Consider the following 24,303-nt stretch of genomic DNA (forward strand, 5'->3'; position numbering starts at 1 on the left):
AATCTTGGATAGACCTGGATATCTTGGATAGACTAGGTACCCATGATCCCAACTCTTTCCTCCTCCTACCAAGATATCCCATCAGGCCCTCAGGCCCTACCCATCAGGGCCTTGCTCATTGCTACAGTTGATGAAGATGGCATGGTATTCTGGCAAGAGAATGAACTCCAGTGTTCATCCAACCTGTGTTTGAATCCCAGTGCTGCCACTGAGAAACTATGTGACTTTAAACAAGTTACTTACCCTCTCTAAGCCTCAGTTTCTGCATCTGTAAAATGGGGATAATAATATTGCTACCTCATATGGTTCTTGTCAGTATTCAAAAAAATAACATATAGTCCCTAGGAATAAAGGGTGCCCAGCTACTAAAGAAAAAGCCCAGAATATAATAATAGGCTGGGTAAATATGTTGGTCATGTTGATGTCCAGGCTGGGGCAGGGTTAGTAAGTGCTCAAGTAGGCACCTCGTTCTCAAGCAAGAGGGCAGGCAGCAAAGCATATGCTTGGTGGCCCAGGCATTAACATCACTGCCCTTTGCCCAGGGGTGGCCCAACAGCAGAAGCATGAGTTCCCAGACTCTCCTTAGACCAGCTACTTAGAAGTCTTGACATGGCCTACTATTCAGTGTCCCCACTGCCGTGTCTTCCCTGGGCACTTGAACCTTCCTCCCTCATCCCCACTTATTGGCCTATGGATTGTTCTTCACAGAGGCAATCTGGATCAACTCATCTGGTGAAGTTCCAATGGCTGGCTGTTTAGGGGTTAATGTATAGTTCCCTCTCCCGGAATCACACTTGCTTTTCACAAGGCCTGTTTTTTCCTGTCCTTTTTAGGCAAAGGAGAAACAGCTGTGCCCCTTTTGAAGCCTTCTCCCCTCCCCAAAGAGTGTCCAGCATTTGTCTGCAGCTTGCAGAATGTTGGAATGTTCCTTGAATGATACATTTGTTCCAGTTGAGAGTTCGAGGGACAGGCAGGGGTGGGGCTCGGAACTGAGGAGGGGTGAAGGGAGGTGGGTGTTGTTCAGAGCTCCCCACCTGCTATTCCTAATTCCAGGAAGCAGGACTGGCTGTTTCACCCTGACAGAGCTGAATTAGAACATAATCTACAAGGGAGAGAATTCTCAGCCAAAGTGGCCTTTATGAAGAAGGCATGAGCATCAACTTCAGCAGCCTAGACCCTTGGCATTGGGGACTCTCCTTTCATCCAAAGAGCCATCTATTTTTTCCTTCCCCAGTGGGTTTGCTGAGTTCCAAACCAGCAGCTGCCCTTTTCCTGGACTGTGGAGAGCGTGGCAAGTGTAAATCTTACCACCGGCTAAAGCTCCTGACCTGAGGAGAAGGCTCAGCATTAATACTTCAGGAGGTGAGTAGGACCCTAGGAGAGAAGTGCTGGGGAAATTGTGAAGTACAAGTGGTGGCAGCCTGTGATATAAAGGGGAAATGCTAAGTAAGGAATGCAGTCTGCCATGATCAAGCAAGATTGGGAGCTCAGCCTTAATTGCTGGAAGTAATCCCTTTAAACCGAATTTTTCTGTGTACACCATGGGAGCAGAAAGCCCCACAAGCTGGGGCCAAGGGCAGGCCTCCTTGCTTTCCCTTCTCTGACATTACTAAGTGAAATGATAAAGTTTTATAACCCCTTGGCTGGGTTAACAGGGACGTGGGTCTCATATATTAGAAATAGTCTGCATAGTACTTTCAACTCTACAATATTAACATTTATTGGAGCCTCAGGCTAATCCTGTGAGAGGAGCAAGGCAGGGATTGTTTCCTTCATTTGGCAGGTGAGGAAACTGAGGTTCAGAGAGGGTAAATGATGAGTGCAAGATGATAGTGACAGGGCTGGGACATGTAAAAAATTCTGTGCTTTTTCAGCTCATTCTTACTGCCTCTCTGCATTGCAGATGATATTGAGCCCAGTGGATTTCAGCTCTATAGTCACGTTCATTCACCCATTTGAGTTTATTCTGATGGGGTCTGCCCATTGTCCAGGCATTTCCCTGGGCATTGATCCCTTGACATTAAACCTAAGAGAAATTTGCAGACAAGCCCATCCAGCGTATGGTAAAGGAGTCCTGGACGCCAAGCCAAAAGCAAAGGGCACCCGACTGGGGCATTGGGACGACTGGGACTTACTCCAACTCTGACCTGTTCGGGCCAGAGACATCCTTTTCTCCGGATCCCACAAGTATTCAGTTACGATCTGTAATTTCTGCCACCAGGCATTGCCTGTTGGCTCACCCTGACCCTCTTCTTCTTCCTTTTCTTCCTCTTCTCTCTCTTCCTCGTCTTCTTCCTCCTCCTCCAAATTGGGTGCCATCATCACCCGAGCCTCTTCTGCTGCTGCTGCTTCATCTGCTAAGTAGTTCTGGTTCACTTCATCCTGATCATCCTGGAGCAGTGACAAAACACAATCCCCGTTTTGAAAAAAATTTCCAATGGCTCACCCACCAGCCAAAAATAAATGGAAAACGACTCAATATTTGGAGATGCTTCAAATTTCCACTTCCCCACAAGCATACTCATTGTTGTAAGTGGCAGATTTTCTTTCTCTCTGTCTTTTAGAGGAAATATCCTTTCTATGACCCATTCGAACCAAGTATTCTTTCCAGAGAGGTGCATGTCTTATTCTCAGCTTCCCCTAGGACTTCTCGTGTCACTACTCTGCCCTGGGGCATTGGCCTCCGGCCTAACTTTGTCCACCTTGTCACTGGGGAGCTGAGCTCAACACTGGAGGATGGAGTCATTTTAGACATTTGTGTCCATGAGGGCAAATCCTCAGTCCAAGCCAGCTTCATCCTAACACCCTGTACACCTCAACCTCACCATCCTAAGCTGTGGCTGGAAATAGCCTGGTCAAATACCAGGAGGAGAGGCCAGCTGCTGCACCCCTCCTCAAAACTTAGACTGCCTTCCCAACAGAAACAAGTGAGGGTGAGTAATTTGCTGCTTCTCTGACTGTTGCTGGAAACTCTTCCTGCTTTAAGCTGGTTAAACAGACCACCTGAAAGCTGGGAACCCAACTGACACTTCTTTAATCTCCCCACTCCCAACTGGGTGAATCTGGGCATGCAGTAAGTGTTCAGCACGTATTTGTTGATAGACTGATTGCAGCCATTACTTGAGATCTGAAACTAAAATCTTCTCTGAGTGGTTCTAAGAAAATTAAAAAAAAAAGAAAGAACACCAGACTTCACCAAACGGTATTTCAAATATCTCCCAGCCACAGGCTGGAGAGCTGGATCTTTGCTCTTTGTGGATCTGCCAAGGCTCACTGCAGCAGCAGAAAATGAGGCCACCCTCCCCTCTCTCTGCTGTCCAAATCTGAAGAGTGGTGGGGCCTGTGCACCTGTTGGGGTTGGATGTGTCAAATGATAGAGGCCAAGGGCTCCATGCTGCCCCTCCCTGCCTGATTCCTCAAAGGCCATTTAGAGGGCACTCAGCTAAAAACGCTGCCATTAGTGGGGGAAGGGGACCTCAGAAAATTGGATTGTTCAGAATCCGTAAAAACGACACAGAATGACAAGACTCTGCACTCAGCATTCAGTCTGCCCAGTGCTGTCTAGCTCTTGATTATAAGCACTCTTGAATGGCTCTCTAATTTGTTCGTACAGCTTTATATCACACACTCTATCAGGACTGACAGGGACCCTGAAGATTCACTTGTCCACCTGAGGCCCAGAGAAGGGACAGGAGCTAGCCAAAGCCGCACAGCCACTTCATGATGAGTTGACAGTCTCAGAACCAATGTCTCTTGATACCCCAGACAATGAATGATGTTTCTCCTCTATCACATTGGGCACAAGTGCCTAGAGGTGGGTTGTTTAGCAGATTTATGGAACACAACAGCATGTTAGAGTCTGCATTCCCAAAAGATTGTATGCGCTTATAATCAAGGATTTCTGACTCTGATGTGGACTTACAGTGTAAGGTTTAGGAGAATAACCCCCATCACTCAATTCTGAATGGACTAGAAAATGTTCTTAAATCCGTTTTACTTGTGTGTGAACATATGTACACATTTGACTTCCTGAACTACATTCTGAGCACCCAGGGGGCAGAGTCCATGTTTTCTAACTCCTTAATGGCCCTCTACAGTGTGGAGCCTGCAGCTAGGTAACCAGTAGATACTGAAATAATGTCAGTGACAACTGCCCAACTTAAAACTCCTGAACCAGGATGCTGGGGGAATACTCTCACAGAGCTTGTCAGTCTAACCTCAGCAGTCATGTGGACCAGAGTGGATAGTGTCATGGCCCCCAGAGAATTTGAAGTGTAACATTTCATCATGGAGGAATTTATATTCCCTTTATATTCTCTGAACAACTTGCTTTCCTCTCCTTGTTGACTGTATGCCTGCCCTCCACCTCTGTTCCACAGAGGCAGCTGGCCTTGGCCTCAGCCTGATCTTATTTGTAGATCTGAGCTCTCCTGATAATACCATTAAAGATGGCTTGTCATTAAAGCTTTACCCTCCCAGGAAGAATTAACCTTCTCAGAGCTAATTTCCCCATGGGACACTGCCTGAGCTTCAGGAGCCTCAAATATCTTTCTTCCTCTCCTCTCTTTCCAGGTGTAGGAGAACCTCACATTGTGCAGAGAGATGCAGTTTTGTGCAGCTATTTAATGGAATCCACTAGGGAATCCTTTGGTAATGAGAGGGTCTGTTTTTGTTAGTTTCCTAAAGTGGCATGGCCCTCTTGTGACAGCGTGTGTGAGTGTGCTGGGGTATAGTACTGGGTGTGTCTGGAGCCCTCTCGTTGCCCTAAAAGGGAAGAGTCTGAAGGGCAGAGGGTGGCTCCATTTTGAGCACTCTAAATATATAAACATACAAACAAATATATAGACAAACAGTCTGACCTGAAGGATAAATCTGTGCCCTGCACTGAGTAATACCCTGTAAACATTCGAATAGTTGGTTAATTTTAAAAGAGAAAATAGCATATGATTATTCACTGCATCAAATAATTTCTTCTTAAATTTGATCAAGTATTTTCTATAAAGAGCAAGATCCCCCAAAGCATTTAAAAGCGAAACCAGTTGACAAATAATTGAAATTATGTACAATATTTCGGCATCGTTACATAGAAAAGAAGCCAAGTAAGGAATAGTTCTATATGCCCTACAGATTGTGACTGCTCTGAGAGCTGGAAGGGACTTCAGGGTTGTCAAAAGAAAGATTCTACAAATTGTGGCTAGAAAGTAAAGGGAAGCCCTTTGTATGTTGATTTGGGGTTAGAAGTATTCATGTTTTACTCTGCTGGTTGTTGACCGTCTTCACTTAACTCCCTGGTTATGTAAGTGACTGTTCCCAAAGTAAAATGGATTAAGCTTTGTTTCCTCCTCGGGGTCAGAAATCAATCCTCTCTGGGAGAGATTTTAGAATACACCTCCCTGTCCCAAAACAGAACTGTGTATGGCATATTAATGATTTATAGCAAAGCAAATGCAAAGAAATTTGGGGTTCAAAGAAATTCATAATACACTCTGGAGTTAAATGCTGACATCAGAGGTGTGTGTGTGTGTGTGTGTTGGGCAGGATGGGGTGCCAGTGGGTGGCAGAGGATCAGAGGGTCAGGGAGTTGCATACAGCAGATATAATGGAAAGAGCACGCGATGGGAAGTGAGGGTCTTGCATTCTCACTTTGGCTCCTACACTAATTTGCAAGTCACTCCTGTGCCCTGGGCCCCAGCCGCCTCCTTTACATAATGAAGGTTCTGGAGAGGTGCTGTCTAGGATTACTTCTAGCTTCCGTCTATGATTCTATGATTTAAGCTCCGTTTTGGAATTCTGGTTTACAAAGGGAGCAGCTGGGTGCTGAAGAAGCTACCACCCAGAGGGACTGAGACAGCTGGGTAGGCAGTGCCTTGCCTTTCCTCTTCCCTTCTCTCTTGGCTAAATTTCCTACTGTCGGAATGAAACCTCTACTCCTAAACTCCAAAAGGTCTGTTCAAATTCGAGACTGCCAAAAAAAAATTTTAGAAGGCCTCTTATTCTCTGGCATCCTGTCCTTCCTTATCTTTGTTCCACAGAAAGAGGGGCTTCCTCCTTCTGTCCAGCACTTTAGGTTGTAGTGTCGTGCTGGGAGTCACTGGTAGCTCTGGAGATTATGGACTTCCTTAAACCTCACTATTCCGGCCCATTCCAAGGAGAAGCAGCCATCAGCCAAGACCTATACAACCCCCAACCCACCCCACTAAAAAGGGACCGCAAAATATTCTCTGCCCTGGGACTCACAAGTCTGTGGCGATAACCGTAAGGAAAGGCCGGAGCCCTTCTGGACCGGAGCTGCCTTCTCATAGCTGTTCAGTGGGCAAAGACGCGGCAGAGGCAGACAAATGGGTGAGAGTTCTGGAGCTTCTGCTGTACAGGAGACACTGGTTGCTGGGGACACTTGGCGCCTAGTAAAAGTGAACCCTCCTGGCATGAGCCCTTCCCCAAAATAATCTAACATGCCCCTCTCTCATTGGCTGGCCCCTTCCCTGAATCAAAGAAAAGCCCTTATGGAAAAGCAAGCTCATCATTGCAGGGAGGGGGATATATTCTAGGTCACGAGGATGAGCTACTCAAACCCCTTGTAACGTGTCTCTTCCCACCCCCTGCCCTTTTCCAGTGCCTGAGACACTATGGGCCCCATGGAAATCTTAAGTCGTGTTGTTTGCAATTGAGAATTGGATATCAGTGTGTTCAGGGGGTGGGGCGTGGGTGGGAGTTGAGGGTGAGGGGAGATGACCAAGAATAACTTTCTTTTTTCATAAGGCTGATCTCATGCAAAAGGCTCTAGGATGTCAGGAAAGATTTCCCTTTGCTCTATCCCCCATCCCTATCAAGCCACCTACAATATTCCTTATTTGTGTCAATATATGAGCCCCTTAAAATGTGGATTATGCATTCTGATTTTAGGGGCCAGACTCCTGCTTTGCCCTTCCCACCCCAAAGAGGGTCTTGGACATAGCAAAGCCTTTTTCTAACCCACATGTCAGAATGGCCCCCATCAGTCTCTGCCCCTCACACACAAACACCCCTTGGAATCCTGGCCAAATTTCTGTAGTGGTTGAGATCTATATTTATCTGTTAGCATCAGGCAGGGAACAAGCCAGAATTTTGCAGTGTCAGTTTCTCAGTCATATATAACTCCTGAAGCCAGTATGGGGGTCCAAAAAAAAATTAGTAGAAACAGCCAAAAACCTTGTGTAACATTTTTGGTCTGTTTGGTTTACCCAGCTGAAGCCTGGGTGGCTAAAAGACCCAGGTGGAGTTTGTGATCCTTCCTTCACAAATGACCAACCACCTCCCTCATTATTCCCAGGTGGCTGAGAATGTTACAGATAATGAGATCTGGGCATATTCATAACCAAGAAAGCCAGCACGATAGCTTAGAGAGATTTATTCATAATTCCAAGTCTAGGCTATTCTAATGATAACAGCTTCAATAGTGTTTAATTTAAAATAAAGACCCCATTTATTAGAACAGTTCTAATTGGGCTCTTCCTAAACAGAGTCTCTCCCACCTCCCCATTCCCCTATTGAAAGAGAAAGAAGCCAATGACAAGAAAAACTCATTCCCCTTTTTGGATTTTAATAAAAGCAAAATAAATTCCAGGGGATAACATGGCTTCAGTAGACATTGAGCTCTATCTCTTAGACTTCTCCACTAGAACCTTTTATGTGATTCTAATGTTAAATATGAGAATCCTGAAGTTCTTGGAAGCCTCAAAAACCAAACAAAGGATAGGTTAACTGGTCTTGGCTTACGAAGGCAGAAGAGAGAACAGTCACGTTAGCAAGATTTCAAAAACCAAGAGTAGGGGAGCAGCATTATCTACAATAGCCAAGATATGCAAACAATTTAAGTGTCTGTCAACAGATGAATGGATGAGGAAATGTGGTATGTATACACAATGGAATATTATTCAGCCACGAGAAAGAAGGAAATCCAGTGACAACATGGATGGACCTTGAGAGTATTATACTAAGTGAAATAAGTCAGAGAAAGACAAATACTGTATGATCATTTATATGTGGAATCTAAAAAAGCCGAATGCATAGAACAGAGAGTAGAACGGTGGTTACCAGCGACTGAGAGAGTGGGAGAAACATGGAGATATTGGTCAAAGGGTACAAACTTCTAGTTATAAGAGGAAAAAATTCTGGGGATCTAATGTACAGCATGGTGATTATAGTTAATAATGCACTATTATATACTTGGAAGTTGCTAAGAAGATAGATTTTAAGTGTTCTCACCATAAAAAAGAAATGATAAATGATAATTATGTGATGCGATGAAGGCATTAGTTTACACTATGGTAGTAATCATTTTGTAATATGTAAGGGTATCAAATCACATTGTACACCTTAAACTCAGACAATGTTATGTCAATTCTATCTCAAGAAAGCTGGGAATAAATCCCCCAAAAGCGGGAGGACAAAAGGGGATCTGGAGTAATGTGACCTTAAGAAACAAAATATTCCATTGTCCAGAATCTCTCATTCTCTAGCATTCTGGGTAATTTGGGGCGTGCTATATACTTAATATATTTGCAGTGTATTTTGGCTATAGCCTAGGCTGCCTTCTGGAATGCCAGCTGTTGGGTGCGGTAAACTAACAAAATCCCATAGGATCTCAAAGACAGAAATCTGTATGGGTTCACACTCAAACGACTCTAGCTAAAAGAGAAACCGTTCCTGCCAATTTGGGGAAAAAAACAATCTGTTTAACAGTGCAGCAGACTGGAGCCAAAAGTGGCCAGTGGAGCAGCAAATGAAGCAGTGGCTACAGAAGCAAAAGAGGGGGGAGAAAGGAAAGGCTTTGGATTTGACAGCAGATTCAAAGGCAAATGACTAAGTCTCTAAAACGATATGCCCAGTCCTTGGGCACAGGTGTTAGTTAGCAGCTGCTTCTGTAAGCCCCTTTTCCTGGTTACTGCTCCAGTGGAACCATATGGTTGCTGATGGGGAACACAAACAGTCTTATGGGCTGGATACTCCTGTTCCCAAAGGAGAAAATGCTAGCACTCTTCAGACAATCTTTGCTTCTACTATGAGATGGGCTGGTTTATGACATCTGTTCTTGTGGGCCATTTCCACAATTGTGTGTGTGTGTGTGTGTGCTGGGGGAGTGTGTCCCGGAGGCATCAAAGAGCAGTTGTGTGCTTTCCCTGCCCAGGGATTGGCTCTGGGAGGTCATGTGCAGTAGAGCTGAATACTTGTTCGCCATTGGAGTCACCCAGGCATTGTGGAGAACCCCAGTCCCTTCCAGCATTAGTGACCTGTGGACCCTGAAGTCACGGGTGAGGGAGCTCCAGGCTGGCCTAGGACCTGAGGCTGCCAATGACTACAGCCCAGCATAGGGTATCATCTTCAAAGTGTGTGGAGGAGGGGGAAATTATTTGGGGCTGCAAAAATCAGGGAAGGCTTCCCAGAATAGGCGGGGTTTGGGTTGGACCTTGAAGGGCAGTCCTTCAAGCTGAAATAGCTACTGCCCAACTTTGACGATCCCAGTATGGCTCCCAGTGCCCAAGGTCCCCCTCCTGAACAGCTAGCCTCTGAGGAGTGGCCAGCAGGCATAGCCAGCAGGCTTACTGGCTAAGGCCACAGGGTTTCCTTGACCTGAATGATCCAGATAATGGCCTCAGCTCCCTACTTCACTGGGTTCCAGGAAGAACCGTTAGCACATCACATTCCTGAGCAGTTTCCATCTGTCAAGTACAGTTGTACAGTGAGGGATGCTTTCATTTCGAGGGACTAAGGACCATCGGTTTGTGACTGTATAAGCCTAGACCCCTAGGGGAAAAAATGAAGGCTTGGGAAATTGTGAGGTCCTTGTGGAGTTTCAAGCCTATTTCCAGTGGCTAAAAGGCACTAATGAGTATAATGCAGGCAAGAGAGGTTGGTTCAAACAAACAACTAATTGGAATTAAGAGAAGAAGTGTGCAGAAGCCCCTAATGAAAGGATATGCTAATTGGCCTTCTTTGCTAGCCCCTTGGGTTTCGGCCATGACATAGACTAGCCTATTAGATGCCTGCTCTGTATTAGCTGCTGAACGCTGGGGCCCTTTATTGCCATGGTAACATTGATGTCTAGAGTCTAGCTGAGTCCCGAATCTCTTAATTTACTACTCAGGCAGCTACAATTCCTTGGGTTTTATTATCCTTCATGCCCCGGGTGCCAGAGTGGCAGTGAATCATGCTTATTCATCCCCTGCACCGCCCACGGTGTCTTTGAATAAGTCAGGGTGTCTCTTACTGTGTGTGATGAGCAGATTATTAAGTTAGAGCCTATTTCTGCCTTTGCTAAACTGGTGCCTCTCAGAAATCCAATGCACCTCTCTAACTGCTTGCTTACCTGTTGCATCAAATGGGTTTTAGCAAGCAGAGTGATGGCACTGCCGTGGGCCCACAGAGGCCCATGCTCCCAGAAGCCTTGTGCTTGCTTGGTGGGCAGGGATAAGCAGAGCAATATAGAAGAGGCAGCACCAGCTGAGAGAATGAGCCTTAAGACATGCCATGAGAAGGGAGCAGCTGGAGGGAAAGAAGAGTCATTGCAGAGAGTTCTGGCTAGGAACTGTGGTGCTAGAAGTTTCAATCCCTCTAGGGTCAGGGGTAGGGCCTGGGTGGAGAAGGAGATCCTTGTTCTGAGTAATTCCAGAGGAAGGAAGTAGCCACCAAAGGCTAGAAGGTATCAGAAGGATGGATTTCACCTTATTTTATAAAATACTTTTGTTTAAAAAAATAAAAAAGCTGGTCACAGAGACCAGCTGCCTCTGAAAGTTAGTGATCAACTTGTCACTGGAGCTGCCCAAACTTTTAACAGCTCAGTAGAGAGGTGCTGTGCGCATTCACAGTCAGGAGGTGAGGAGTAGGATGGAGGGCTTTGCTAGATGACCTCTTAGGACTTGCAACTTTGAAATCCTCTGTGTCTGTATATGATGCTGTGTAATTTATCAGGGCATATGCTAAACTTGGATGATACTTCATAAGTGTACATGTGCTTGCTTCAATAGCACATAATGCTCAAATCGGGATGATATTCTACGTGTGTTTGTCTGTGTCTGTCTCCAGCCATAGATGAAACTTTGCAACAGGTGCGAAGATATTTTTCTGACACCTCTGTTGCTAAGAAATGAGCAATCTGAGACTAAGAAATTGTACAACAAACTGCCCCCGCTCCCAATTACAAATGACTCCTGCTAGCAAGAGACAGCTTTGTTTTGTTGCTTTGTTTTGTTTGTTTTGTTCATTTCACTATAGTGTTTGACTGGGCATTCTCGGGATAAATGATAGGCTAGAGAAAATGAGGAGCTACCCAAATTTGGAGCACCTTTACAAGGCTTTCTTTGTGGGGGGAGTAGAAGGTGTAGGGTCTGCAGATGAGAGGTTTTCTTGAGCTAACTACAATCTAAGAGGTAGCATTTTACCCCATGACAGGCTGGAGAGAGCTGTAAATCTAAAAACAGTCAATCAAGTGTGCCAGGCACAGAAGGGGCTATTAGACAACATTGGTCTTTTCCACTAAACCCTGTAAACCTGTTTATTATCAAGCTGCAGCATTTCCCCCCACAAAAGACAGTGATATTAATCCAGCCTGAACCCATTCTGGATTCAGCAAGCACCAGTCAGAAATCACAGTGGCTCTCAGCTGCCTCTTAAATCAAAATCAAATTCATAAGCAAGAGCTTAAGATCTCTCCATCAACAGCCCTGCTCACTTACTTGCTGGGAGACCACAGGAATGCCAATTGATTTCTCTGTTGCACCATTTCTCCATCTTGAAAGAGAGTAAGTCCAGTGTCCCTGCTTCCTCTCTCTCAGGAGTTCTGTGGGCCTAGAACTCTTCAGAAGGAAATGGTGAGAGAATTCTGAAGTCAGGTGGAATTATTGCTCATTAGGGAATATAGCATAGTGTTCAAAAGCCTGAGCTCTATAATTGGAACTGGATCTGAATCCAGTTCCTGCTTTTAATAGCTGTGTAGCCTTGGGAAAATTACTTCACCTCTCTGGGCCTCAATTTTCCCATCTGCAAAATCACTGAATTGCTATAAGGATTAAATGATGTAATTTATATAAAGTGCTTGGTTTAATTCACTCAATAATAATAATGATTATTGATAATAATACAAACCAACCAAACCAAAATACCTTGTCCATTTTCAAGGGCATTTCCTCACAAGGAATGAACTAGGTAAAGTATCAAGCCCCTCAGGTTGGAGGCAATGCCTCCATCTGGCTTACTATTGTCTCTCATGCTAGGGATTTGGGGCCAGGCAAAACAGAGGGGATATTTGGTGGTGGAGTGGGAGGTGAATGGTGAAGGCAGACAAGCTAAGTCTAGATTGAATCAGTATTTTTTAGGTAGATAAGGCCTTTGGGGACCCTTGTTCATAGTACAACATGTAAAACAGTGGTTCAGACTTCAGTGTGCTAAAGAATCACCACAAGAGCTTGTTAAGTGAGCACATTTCCTGATTTCAATCCACAGATTGCTTACTAATTTCAAAGGAAAAAAATACCTTTAAATGAAGAATTCTAAAAGACACCACCTTAAATAAGTGATCAAATTTGGCACCACCAATAGCAGGGTAATGGCATGTGTACCTCCTGATGGGAGGTAATGGGAAGTAAACATCATTACTTGTATAGTATTCTTTCCAGAAATGTTTAATATGAATCTAATCAGGAGTAAACAATCAGACAAATCTAGATTGTAAATGAAACAACTGACCCAGACTCTTCAAAAATATCAGTATCATTAAGAAAAAAGCCAAAAGTACTGTTCTAGAATCCAGATTAAAGGAGACTGAAAAGACAAAAAAATGAAATACATGATTCTTGATCGAATCCTATATCAACACAAACATCTAGGATGTATTGTTGAGAAATTTTGACATGGACTTGATAGTGGATAATATTTTTCTATCAATGTTACATTTCTTGGATGGTGATTATGCAAGAGTATGAAAGAATGCTATCTTAGGAGATTTGTACTGAGGTATTTAGGTGTGAAATGTCATCATACCTGCAATGTAATTTCAAATGTTGCAGTGAAATACATATGTATTTGTATTACATATGTGTGTATGGAGAGAGAGCATGTGTGCAAATCTAATATATTAACAACTTTCTAGGTGAAGGGTATGCTGGTATTCATCATAGTTTACTTTTAAGTTTTTCCAAATTAAAAGTTGGGGACAAAATTACAATCCTTTCCTACAGCTCCATCCCAGGTGTGTCTTCTCATTTCCCCAACACTGCCTTGCAATCCAGTTCTTCTATGCCTAATACTCCCTATCCTATAGTAACAGGACATAGTTGAAGTTAAGGAGACATGAAATCAGGGAAAGCTTCATGAAGGCAGCTACATCTGAGCTTTGCTTCCAAGGATGGAACAGGATTTTGCCATGCAGAGATAGCAGGGAAAGAACTTTCCAGAAAGAGACAACTCAAGTGAAGCTTGAAGAATACAGAGTTGAGGTCCTCAACTTTAGTGTGCACAGTTAGTGAGGAGCTTGTTAACTATGCAGATTATCTGATCCCAGTTCCAAACTTCTGATTCTGTAGGGCCCAGAAATTTGAAGATTTAAAAAGCACTAAGATGAATCTGATGCTCGGGTTCAAGGACCATGAGTTGGGAAACACTGGCATGGACAGCTGCCTATTCCATGTACACAGAAAACTGGCCCTGTCTCTCTCCTGTTCAGTTGAATCTCTCATAGGTGAATTGTCACCAAGGCTGCTGTAACCCTTCAGAGTAAAGTCCTCTGAACTAGACCTGTTAGTCATGCCGTGTCCAATACTCTGCTCACTGCCTTCTGCTCAGGAAGGGAAATACAGCTAGTTGTGGCATAGAGGAGACCATGACTGTACCAGGAATGTGATGACAGATAAAGTAGCCAGGTGCAAAGAGCTCTGCCCAATAGGATTGATAGTAATAGGCTAAAGCAATCAAACCAGCACCCTGTAGAACTGTTCCTATAGCTATGGGGAGAATTTTCCAGTCAATGGCAAGAGAAGAGTAGAGCAGACTTAGAGAGGGAAGCAGGCATATTACACAAGAGGAAGAGAACAGGATGCTGATGACTAGAGCTACTTTGAAATTCAGTAGTTTTCCAGGCTGTGTGTATCCTCACCATAATCTTTCTTTTCTTGAGGTATCCAAAGTGGACCTCTGCTATCTATGGTAAGAGGATTAAATTAATGCACCTTATATGAGGTTCCCAGTTCTTAGAGAACTCTTAATGCCCACACTAAAAAAGAAACTATCTCTAGGGCATGTTGCAGTTCACCCGAGGTGCTGCCAGGACAGAAATAAGCTGTTCCCTTGTCTCTAACTTAAAAAAAAAAATTGAACTATAGTTGATATACAATCTTATATTGGTTTCAAGTACACAATACGGTGGTTCAATAGTTGCCCATATTATTAATTCCTCACCCCAACTAGTGTAGTTGCTATCTGTCAACATAGGAAGATGTTACAGAATCATTGGCTATATTCTCCATGCTTTACTACTATCCCCATGACCAACTTTTATTATGATTGAGGATTTTTCTGCCCCTTTATCCCCCTCACCATCCCTATTCCACCCACGCCAACCCCTCCCTCATGGTAAACACCAGTCACTTTCAGTGTCTGTGAGTCTACTGCTGTTTTTTTTAAATTAAGGTGTCATTGATATACAATCTTATGAAGGCTTCACATTGGCAACATTGTGGTTACATCATTCACCCATATTGTCAAGTACCCCCCCCCACACCCCATTACAGTCACTGCCCATCAGCATAGTAAGATGCTATAGAGTCACTACTTGTCTTCTCCATGCTATACTGCCTTCCCCATGACTTATCTATATTGTGAGTGCTAATTATAATGTCCCTTAGTTCCCTTCTCCCTCCCTCCCCACCCACCCTCCCCCTCCCCTCCCCTTTGATAACTGCTAGTCCCTTCTTGGGGTCTGTGAGTCTGCTGCTGTTTTGTTTCATTGTTATACTCCACAAATAAGTGAAATCATATGGCATTTGTCTTTCTCTGCCTGGTTTATTTCACTGAGCATAATACCCTCTAGGTCCATCCATGTTGTCGCAAATGGCAGGATTTCTTTCTTTTTATAGCTAAATAACATTCCATTGTGTACATGTACAAAATCTTCTTTATCCATTGATCTACTGATGGAAACATTGGTTGCTTCTATATCTTGGCTACTGTAAATAATGTGGTGATAAGCATAGGGATGCATATATCTTTTCAAATTGGGAATTTTGTTTTTGCTGGGTAAATTCCTAGAAGTAGAATTCCTGGGTCAAATGGTATTTCTATTTTTAGTGTTTTGAGAAGCATCCATACTACTTTCCACAGTGGCTGCACCAGTTGACATTCCCACCAACAGTGCAAGAAGGTTCCCTTTTCTCCACATCCTTGCCAACACTTGTTATTTCTTGTCTTTTGGATAGTGGCCATTCTAAGTGATGTGAGGAGATATCTCATTGTAGTTTTGATTTGCATTTCCCAATTGATTAACGATGCAGAGCATCTTTTCATGTGCCTGTCAGCCATCTGTATGTCTTCTTTGGAGAAATGTCTGTTCAGGTCCTCCACCCATTTTTTAAATCAGGTTATTTGTTTTGTATTGGTGTTGGGGCATATGATTTCTTTATATATTTTGATTGTTAACCCCTTATCTGATGAATTGTTTATGAATATATTCTCCTATGCTGTAGGTTTCCTTTTATTCTGCTAATGGTGTCCCTTGCTGTACAGAAGCTTTTTAGTTTGATGTGGTCCCAACTCTTGCCTTTTTAACCAGACACACAAGTCAATAAAAGAGACCATGAGCCCACTTTTTCGATACCCCCCCATCTTATAGATGCATGTGTCTCAAATGCCTCCTTTTCCTGTCTCCAAGTCTACCTTTCTTAGTTCAGAATGGTGGAAACCCCAACTTGTGTAGTCCTTTTATGAGCTGTTTTCGTCCTACCACCTCTCCTCTAACCCAAGCAGAGCCCATCTTGGTAAATCTATGCCCAGAAGTCAAGAAATGAAACAATCGTCCTCTGTTTGGACAAGAGAACAGCTGCTGGAGGAGGTAGGGAGGGATAGCTGAAGGCTGTGGGGAGGGTAGTTCCACTGCTCAAAACTCTTCCAGTGGGCCATTCAGCCAGGGGGATCGGCCATCTGGCTGGACTCCAGGAGGGAAAGACTACTATCTCAGGCCCAAAGACACCTACACATTGTATATTTTTGTTGCAGAGAGGTGAAGGAAAGCATCACGGTGCAGGCAGACTCTGGGACTCCCAGTCCCCAGCTCTTTGTGATGCACCAGCCCTTATGCCTCCCTTCCACCCTGCCTTTGTGGAGGGAAGCATGACATGGTTTGGCATTAACTTTGCCCTGCCCTTTGCCTCTTGAGGTTCTGTCTTCTGAGTAGGACAACTGGAAACTGTTAAAAGGAAGAATCCTTAACCTAATGTTCCTATTCCTCTACCTCCTTGAAACTAGGATATGGTCCTCTCAACTCGATAAGTATCCAGGGTAGCCCCATATCTGCTATAAATGCACAGTATGACATTGGAGTAGTTAGTCACTTAAGATCTCAATGTCCTCAAAGGGCTATTGTAATAGCGCCTAATCACTTTGGTGGAAATGCTAGACAAATCATCAGGCCTTCTGGTAGAGCAGTCCTCTGGGGACATGATAAGTGGGAATGGACTCATTACTCACTGCCTCCTATTTCTCCTCTTCCCAACCCTAGACTGGAAGCTGTTGCTGCAGCTCTAGTGAGCAGAGAGAATGATTGTCTAATCTCTCAATATTGTTGAAGCTAAAAAGAGATTGTAGATAATGAGAGCAAAAGACCTATATGACCAAAAGGGATATCTGGGACTCCTGAGTCTAGAAATCTCTACTGAAATCACTTTATACAATTAATTTGGGGGTTTGAAATATATGCAAAATGAGATCTTGGAATCCTACCGTTGTGCACTCCCTGACCTATCACCTAGGTGCCTTTGATGTAGTTTGGCAAGTATCCCCCAAAGAGCTAAAATGAGTTGGTTATTTATGAAGTATCAAAAGTGCTTCAGTTGTTATGTCTCCTGGGGATTCCTGTCCATCAGATATGAATCTGCCTGACAAAAGCCTATTACAAGAACCACAGCCCTGGGAAAATAGCATGACTAAGAAGATAGGATGATAGATTATGGACTTCTATTAACATAGGAGACGAGGAAAGACAATTATAATCAGATACTTCCAACTTCCTCCCTGCTTAATGGGACACTCAAATCATCCAACTGGAAAGGTAAGGTCAGGGCCAGTGACACACAGGTATGAGGGAAGGGTGGGGAGGGATGATATCATATGATGCAGCACCTACCCCTGAGTACAGCTCAGGGGGTAACACCATCCTGGGAGGACTGTGGGTTCAGGAGTCAAACAGATCTGGGTACAATTCCCTGTTCTGAGACTTCTCACCTGTGTGACTGTCAAGACTTCCAAAGGTTATGAGATTTTATCCTATTTGCAAGCTAAAAGTTAGCCTACCACATTTTCATGGATGCTGGCAGACAACGTGAGACTCCTAGGTCAGAGATAAGGGACTTTATTTCTCACAGCAATAGTAGTAGCCAGGGTATAAGGATTTTCTTATCAGTTCCTCTTACCTTCAGGTCTCATAGGAGCTACTTGAAAAGGGCCAGGTGACCCCTGTACACACTGTGGGTTGTGTTATAGGAGCAGCACTGAGTTTGATGAATCTGAATCTTTCATGATGGACAGTAAGTATGCCTATCCTTTGCTCCACAGGGAGACACTATCTCTTCCAAAGCTGTTCACTATACACACACCCTTGAAAAAACACTTCCGAACAATGTCAGTCAGTGTCTCTGTTCAGAAGATGGGCAGAAACCTGAGAGACCCATGGGCAGTGGCCTCACACTAGTGATTGTGAGCAAGTTATCTAACCTCTTTGCGTTTCGTTTGTTTTCATCTGTAATATGTGTATCAGAATAGTGCCCATTTCATGGAGTTGTGAAGATTAAATGAGTTCATACATGGTAAAGCACCAGACACCTAGAAGATGCTTGACAAATGTTAGTGTTATTTCTCTTGCCCTCACTTCTCACCACTCTTAGATGGCTCTGCTACTCCGCACTTCCTGTTCTGTTCCTGCCGTCATTCTGTGGCTCCCAAAGAAGACCTCAGTTTACCTCTCACCATCTTTTCTCACTTATTTGCTAGTTTCTGTCCACATCCTGTCAGGATTTTAAGAGGCCCCCTTAATTAATTAATTAATTAATTAATTTGTCATTCATTTAACAAATATTTATAGGACACCATGTCTCAGATCTTGTCCTGGGTGCTGGGGATACAGCAGAGAATGAAAAGGACATGGTCACCTCCCTTATGTGGCTTGCCCTGTAGTTGGGGGGAAATAGACTTTAAACAAATAAATCAAAAAGGATTGGTCACCAGGAAAGTGTAAATATGGAAGAGAAAATTATCCCCACTTTCCTCACTGGATCTGCACTGCCTCCTCAGAGACACTGTCCACATAAGATCATATCTCTCACCACTTTTCCTTGACGGAGTCAAACTTCACTCCTGGGCCCTAACTAGGTAAAAGGTCAGTCTGAAGTTGTGAACCAGCTAGTAGAACACTGTCCAATGAGTGGAGTCCTATTACTTTCCAAGACAGGCAGCAACACTGGTGACAGAAAGGAGGGTCAGGGAAATAAAGCTTCTAGAATCTGCTGAGGACTTGAAAGAACAGATGCAGTTGATGTTAGAGAGCTATTCTTTAAGAGAAAACACAACTGCCAAAGGAGTGTTTGAAAGCAAATCTGTTGGCCTTCACTCTTAAGGAACCTACACAGAGTGCCCTCATTTTTCACAATTAATTAGTTGCACAAACCTTCCTCTCCTTTTCAAAGGTCAGCCTTACGTCTAGCATATAAAGAAATGATTTTGCACTCCAAACCAGTGAAATACCTCAGCACCACCCTTCCTCCTCCTGGCTGAATATTTATTCTCTCCAATTGGATAGTAAGAACCTTGAAGGCAAGGCCTGCATCCTGTACTTCTCTTGTAACCCACTTCTACTCCTCCCCTTCCTATAGCAAAGCCTACATCTGTTCAGGACACAAACAATCTGTTCTCAAAAAAAAAAAAACTAGCTGAAAAAAGGAATGATGTTGTGGAATGGCATGGTGTTTACAAGCAGAATCATGGTTATTTTATTAATAAAAATTCTCAGACTTCTCTGGTCAGCCACTCTTAAATGGTATCAACAAAAACATTTTTTTTCCTCAGTATTTTGTGAGCCTAAACAGATCGGTTTCACAGGTAAAAAGTCAGGTGTTAATTTGAACCAATCCTGTTCTAGTTGAGTAATTCTAGGAATAGAAGCAAGGAAACATTATCCCTAACTCTCTCTTTAATCATTAGCTCGCCCTCTTTCTTAGTCTGATCCCCTTTGATCTTGAGTCAGAGACCTTGCCAAGAAGTATGTCAGGGCTTCTGTCACTGTTCCTCCCCAGGGCAGGGGGCAAAGGGTGGTTCACTTCAGGGGCAGGTGTAAGGGAGGAGGTTGTTACCTCTCAGCTACTGTAACTTGGAGGTCAAGGGAACAAAACAGCTCTTTGGAGAGAATGAGATTGGAAGGAACTTTGAAATGTGGCAGCAAGGAGACCCTCACAAGAAGGGAAGAGGAAGAAACCGGGACAACTGCACAAATTATTCAGGCATTGAATGTGGCTGTCCACCCATCAGGACTGGACCAGAAGACCTTGGGAAGTCAAAAATTCATAACCCGATTCTAGAGAAGAAGGATGGTGTAATGGGAAAAGCACAGAAATTGGACTTTGACAGCTCAGTATACTTAATTAAGTCTAAAGTTAATATATTGACATTCCCTCTCAGAAATGTGAGAAACTTAGAGCATTGTAACTATAATCACTTTTCTCTAGACATTTTCCAATTTTTAAAAATTGTGACATATAATATACTTATGGATTTTTAAATAGAGTTTTTTTTAAAAGACAATTTTTAGGTTCACAGTAAAAGTGAACATAAAGTAGAGTTCCCATATATTCCCTGCCCACCCCCCATACCACCTCACCCACTGTCAACATGCTGTCCCAGAGAGGGACATTTGTTAACAACTAGTGAACTGACATAGACACTTCATCATCACCTAAAGTCCATAGTTACATTAGGGTTTGCTCTTGGTGCTGTACATTCTATGAGTTTGGACAAATGTATACTGACATGTATCCATCATTAGAATGCCATAGAGAATAGTTTCACTGCCCTAAAAATCCTCTTTGCTCTATTTATTCATCTCTTCCTCCCCACTAACCCTTGGCAACCACTGACCTTTTCACTGTCTCCATAGTTTTGTCTCTTTCAAAAAGTTATTTAGTTGGAATCAAATAGTATATTGCCTTATCAGATTGGCTTCTCTCACTAAGTATATGTATTTTAACTTCCTCCGTGTCTTTTCATGGCTTGATGATCATTTCTGTTTAGTACTGATTACATACAAATTTGATGCATAGTATATTATTGTGCAGCCTAATGATAAATTTTAAAAAGCTAATACTATAGAGAAACCACTACCTAGGTCAAGAAATAGAAGGTTGACAGCACTCAAGAAACCCCTAATGTGGAGTTCTAAAAGACAGCTAGTCTGGATTCTTCAAAATATCAATAACTTGAAAAGAAAAGTTGGATGGTCTGTTTTAAGTTAAAGAAATCTAGACACAAAGCAACAAAGTGCAGTATGTGAACCTTGTTTGCTTATTGGTTCCTCCATCCCCCAAAAAGACCCATAAAACACATTCTCGGGGAAATTTGAATATGGAATGATTGTTAATGTACTATATGATTGATTATGTTAATTTATTCAAGAATGATAACGTTATTGTCATTATGTAGGAGATGCCCTTGTTTTGAGGAGATGCATGCTGAAGTATTTAGGGATAAAGGTTCCTGATGTCTGCAACTTGTTTTGATATAGCTCAGCAAGAAAATGTATATATGGGAGTTCCACTTCCAGCATGACAATATGAGGGGCAATTTGGATGAGCTCTTCAGTGAAACTGGTGAAAATTATGAAAAAATACATGTAGTCATTGAAAGGCTCTGAAAATTATCCTAAAGACATATAGAAAATGAAGAAACACCTACTCAAGAAAGTGTACTAAAATTTGATGAGAACATGAAATTTCTGTGGTATTTGAATGAATACCCATTCCCTCCTTCCTGCTTTCCTAGCTTGTGAAAAGGAAACTCCACTGTAGATTGGTGCTGGCAAGAAAACAGGGCTCCATCTTCCTATAGCTCCTGGATGGAGGGCTCTCTTCTCAGGAGGTAAGCATTTCTCATCTTGTCCTTTGCTACCTGTTGCTGAAGCTAAGATCCACTGAGTGTGGCCAACAGGTTCAGGCTTCCTTCTTCCACCCAGCCCCCACTGGTTGGATGGAGGCCCTATCTTAGGCATGGCACACTGAGAATACTGGGGTCCCGATCACCCTTTTTCTGGCTTGTAAGGGTCTGTGCTGGGAGAAGCAAGCCTAGAAAAGTTGAGGCTACCCATTTCACTGAACACTAAGCTCCTAGAGTGGGGGTGGAATTCAGAGAGACGTGTACCATTATCTCCACCTCCAGCTCCAGAGCCAGGTTCAGAGATCTTGCCTGGAGGGAGAAGAAGGTCTAAACAGAGAGCTCTGAATGTCTTCCCAAAGGAACTGATTTCATTTGCAACATAGTGTGGAGAAGTTCCAGTTTAAGGGAGCTGTCAGAAACAGTGGAGTCTGTGGGGAAACACAATTGGCAGGAGATTGGTAAATTCATTGGAGATACAGGGTAAATTGTAGGCCCGCCATTTTGCTGTTGAGAACCTGGGAAAGAGAGCTCGGAGAAGCCCTTCTGGAGTCAGAACAAATCTCAAACACTTACCTGGGGAACCCTCCTTTCTGAATTTTATGGGATCCGTCTGTGGAGAGGTTTATGGCCCAGGGCTTTGTTGAAAACAGTAGAGCAATCAGCTGACAATTAGTGGAACTTAGCAGTTAGAGATGGCTATGGAAAGACAAAAGGAGAACCCTGTGAAAACCACTGTCATCCCAAGGTGACTGTTGGCATATCCAAAGCTGCACCACTTCACAAGCATCACCAGAGCCTTCTCCTTCTGGTGGTCTTGGATCAAGGGCAGACCTCTCTAAACTAATCCATATGCTAACTAAACAAAAAAAACCAAAATAACAAGGTCTAGAGGGTAGACCAGTACCCAGAGTTGCTACAATGTATTATTTAAAGTATATAGTTTCCAACAAAAAATTCTTAGACATCCAAAGTAATAGGAAAGTATGGCCAACACATTGGAGAAAAAAAATGGCAGGTAACAGAAACTCTTTATGACAATGTTGTGGACTATTTGTGTCCATCCAAAATTCCTATGCTGAAGCCCTAATGCCCAATGTTATGGTATTTGGAGACTGGAGACTTTGGAAGGTAATAAGCTTTAGATGAGGTCATGAGGGTAGGGCCCTCATGATAGGATTAGTGCCCTTACAAGAAGAGACACCAGAGAGCACCCTCCCCCATCTCCATTTTGATCTCTGTCTCTGTCTCTATCTCTCTCTCTCCCTTGTGAGACCACAGCAAGAAAACTGCCATCTGCAAGCCAAGAAGAGAACACTCACCAGAACCCAACCAGCTGGCATACTGATCTCAGACTTCCAATGTCCAGAACTATGCGAAATAAATTTCTATTGTTTAAACTACCCAGTCAATGTTACTTCATTTTAATAGCCTAAGACAGGTAAAATACCACAACTAGATGATGGATTTATCAAAGACTTCAAAGTAACTGTTCTAAACATGTTCAGAGAACTAAAGGAAATCATGATTAAAGAACAAAAGGAAGGTATGATGACAATGCCACATCAAATAAAGAGTATCAATAAAGGACAGAAATTATAAAAAGCATTAAATATAAATTCTGAAATGGAAAAGTACATAACCAAAAGAGGAATTTCCCTAGAGGCACTCAGTGGTGGATTTGAACTAGCAGAAGAAAGAATTAATGAACCTAAAGATAAAACAATAGGGTTTATCCAATTTAAAGAACAGAGAAAAAAAGAATAATGAAAAATGAAGAGATCTCCAGAGAAATTTGGTATATCATTAAGTACATCAACATACATGCAATGGAGTATTAGAAGCAGAAGAGAGAAAAGAGCAGAAAAATTATTTGAAGAAATTATGGCTGAGAAAATCCTAAAGACTCCACCAAAAAACTATTAGAACTAATAACTGGATTCGGCAAAGTTGCAGGATACAAAATTAACACACAGAAATCTGTTGCATTCCTATATATTAACAACAAACTAGAAGAAACAGAAATCAGGAAAACAATTCCATTTACAATGGCATCAAAAAGAATAAAATACCTAGGAATAAACCTAACCAAGTTGGTAAAAGACCTATACTCTGAAAACTATAAGACACTCATGAGACAAATTAAAGAAGACACAGATAAATGGAAATCTATCCATACTCATGGATAGGAAGAATTAATATTGTCAAAACACTTCATAGTCAATGCAATCCCTATCAAAATATCAATGGCATTTTTCAATGAACTAGGGCAAATAATCCTAAAACTCATATGGAACCACTAAAGACCCTGAATAGCCAAAGCAATCCTGAGAAAGAAGAACAAAGCTAGGGGTATCATGCTCCCTGACCTCAAGCTCTACGACAAAGCTACATTAATCACAGCACTGTAGTACTGGCATAAGAACAGACCCATAGATCAATGGAACAGAATAGAGAGCCCAGATATAAACTCCCACATATATGGTCAGTTAATATATGATAAAGGAGCCATGAATATACAGTGGGGAAATGACAGCCTCTTCAATAACTGGAGTTGGCAAAACTAGACAGCTACATTCAAGAGAAAGAAACTCAATTACTATCTAACTCCATACACAAAAGTAAACTCAAAATGGATCAAAGACCTAAATTTAGGACATGAAACCATAAAACTCTTAGAAGAAAACATAGGCAAAAATCTCTTGAATATAAACATGAGCAAATTTTTCCTGAATGCATCTCCTTGGGCAAGGGAAACAAAAGCAAAAATGAACAAATGGGACTACATCTAGCTAAAAAGCTTCTGTACAGCAAAGGACACCATCAGCAGAACAAAAGGAAACCTACAGGATGGGAAAATATATTCATAAACAATTCATTAGATAAGGGGTTAACATCCAAAATAGATAAAGAAATCATATGCCTCAACAT

General features: G+C 42.7%; 1 protein-coding gene and 1 long non-coding RNA gene across 10 annotated transcripts in view; one reads left to right on the plus strand and one right to left on the minus strand.

Moving 5' to 3' along the window:
• Positions 1-6,415, minus strand: part of ATP1B4 (ATPase Na+/K+ transporting family member beta 4) — a 20,556-nt gene extending 14,141 nt beyond the window's left edge. For 5 of the 9 annotated variants that reach the window (XR_005058595.2, XR_012127368.1, XM_037008471.2 and 2 more), the window contains exons 1-2: positions 6,238-6,412; positions 2,136-2,391 (exon numbers count right to left, since the gene is read on the minus strand). Coding sequence is in view for 7 of the 9 variants with exons in the window: in XM_037008471.2 (XP_036864366.2) it covers positions 2,136-2,391; positions 6,238-6,300 (319 nt within the window). In the remaining 2 variants the exon portion in view is untranslated. Of the gene's footprint in view, positions 1-2,135; positions 2,392-6,237 lie in introns of all 9 variants that reach the window. The other 4 variants (XM_037008473.2, XM_037008472.2, XM_037008477.2 and 1 more) reach the window with 3 other exon arrangements.
• On the plus strand, positions 934-22,919 carry LOC118970537 (uncharacterized). The gene is made up of 3 exons (XR_005058599.2): positions 934-1,362; positions 21,265-21,360; positions 22,647-22,919. It is a non-coding gene; the product is annotated as an uncharacterized lncRNA (long non-coding RNA).
• Positions 22,920-24,303: the final 1,384 nt, after the last annotated feature.

Source organism: Manis javanica, chromosome X (genome assembly GCF_040802235.1).
Source record: "Manis javanica isolate MJ-LG chromosome X, MJ_LKY, whole genome shotgun sequence".
Classification (NCBI taxonomy): Eukaryota; Metazoa; Chordata; class Mammalia; order Pholidota; family Manidae; genus Manis; species Manis javanica.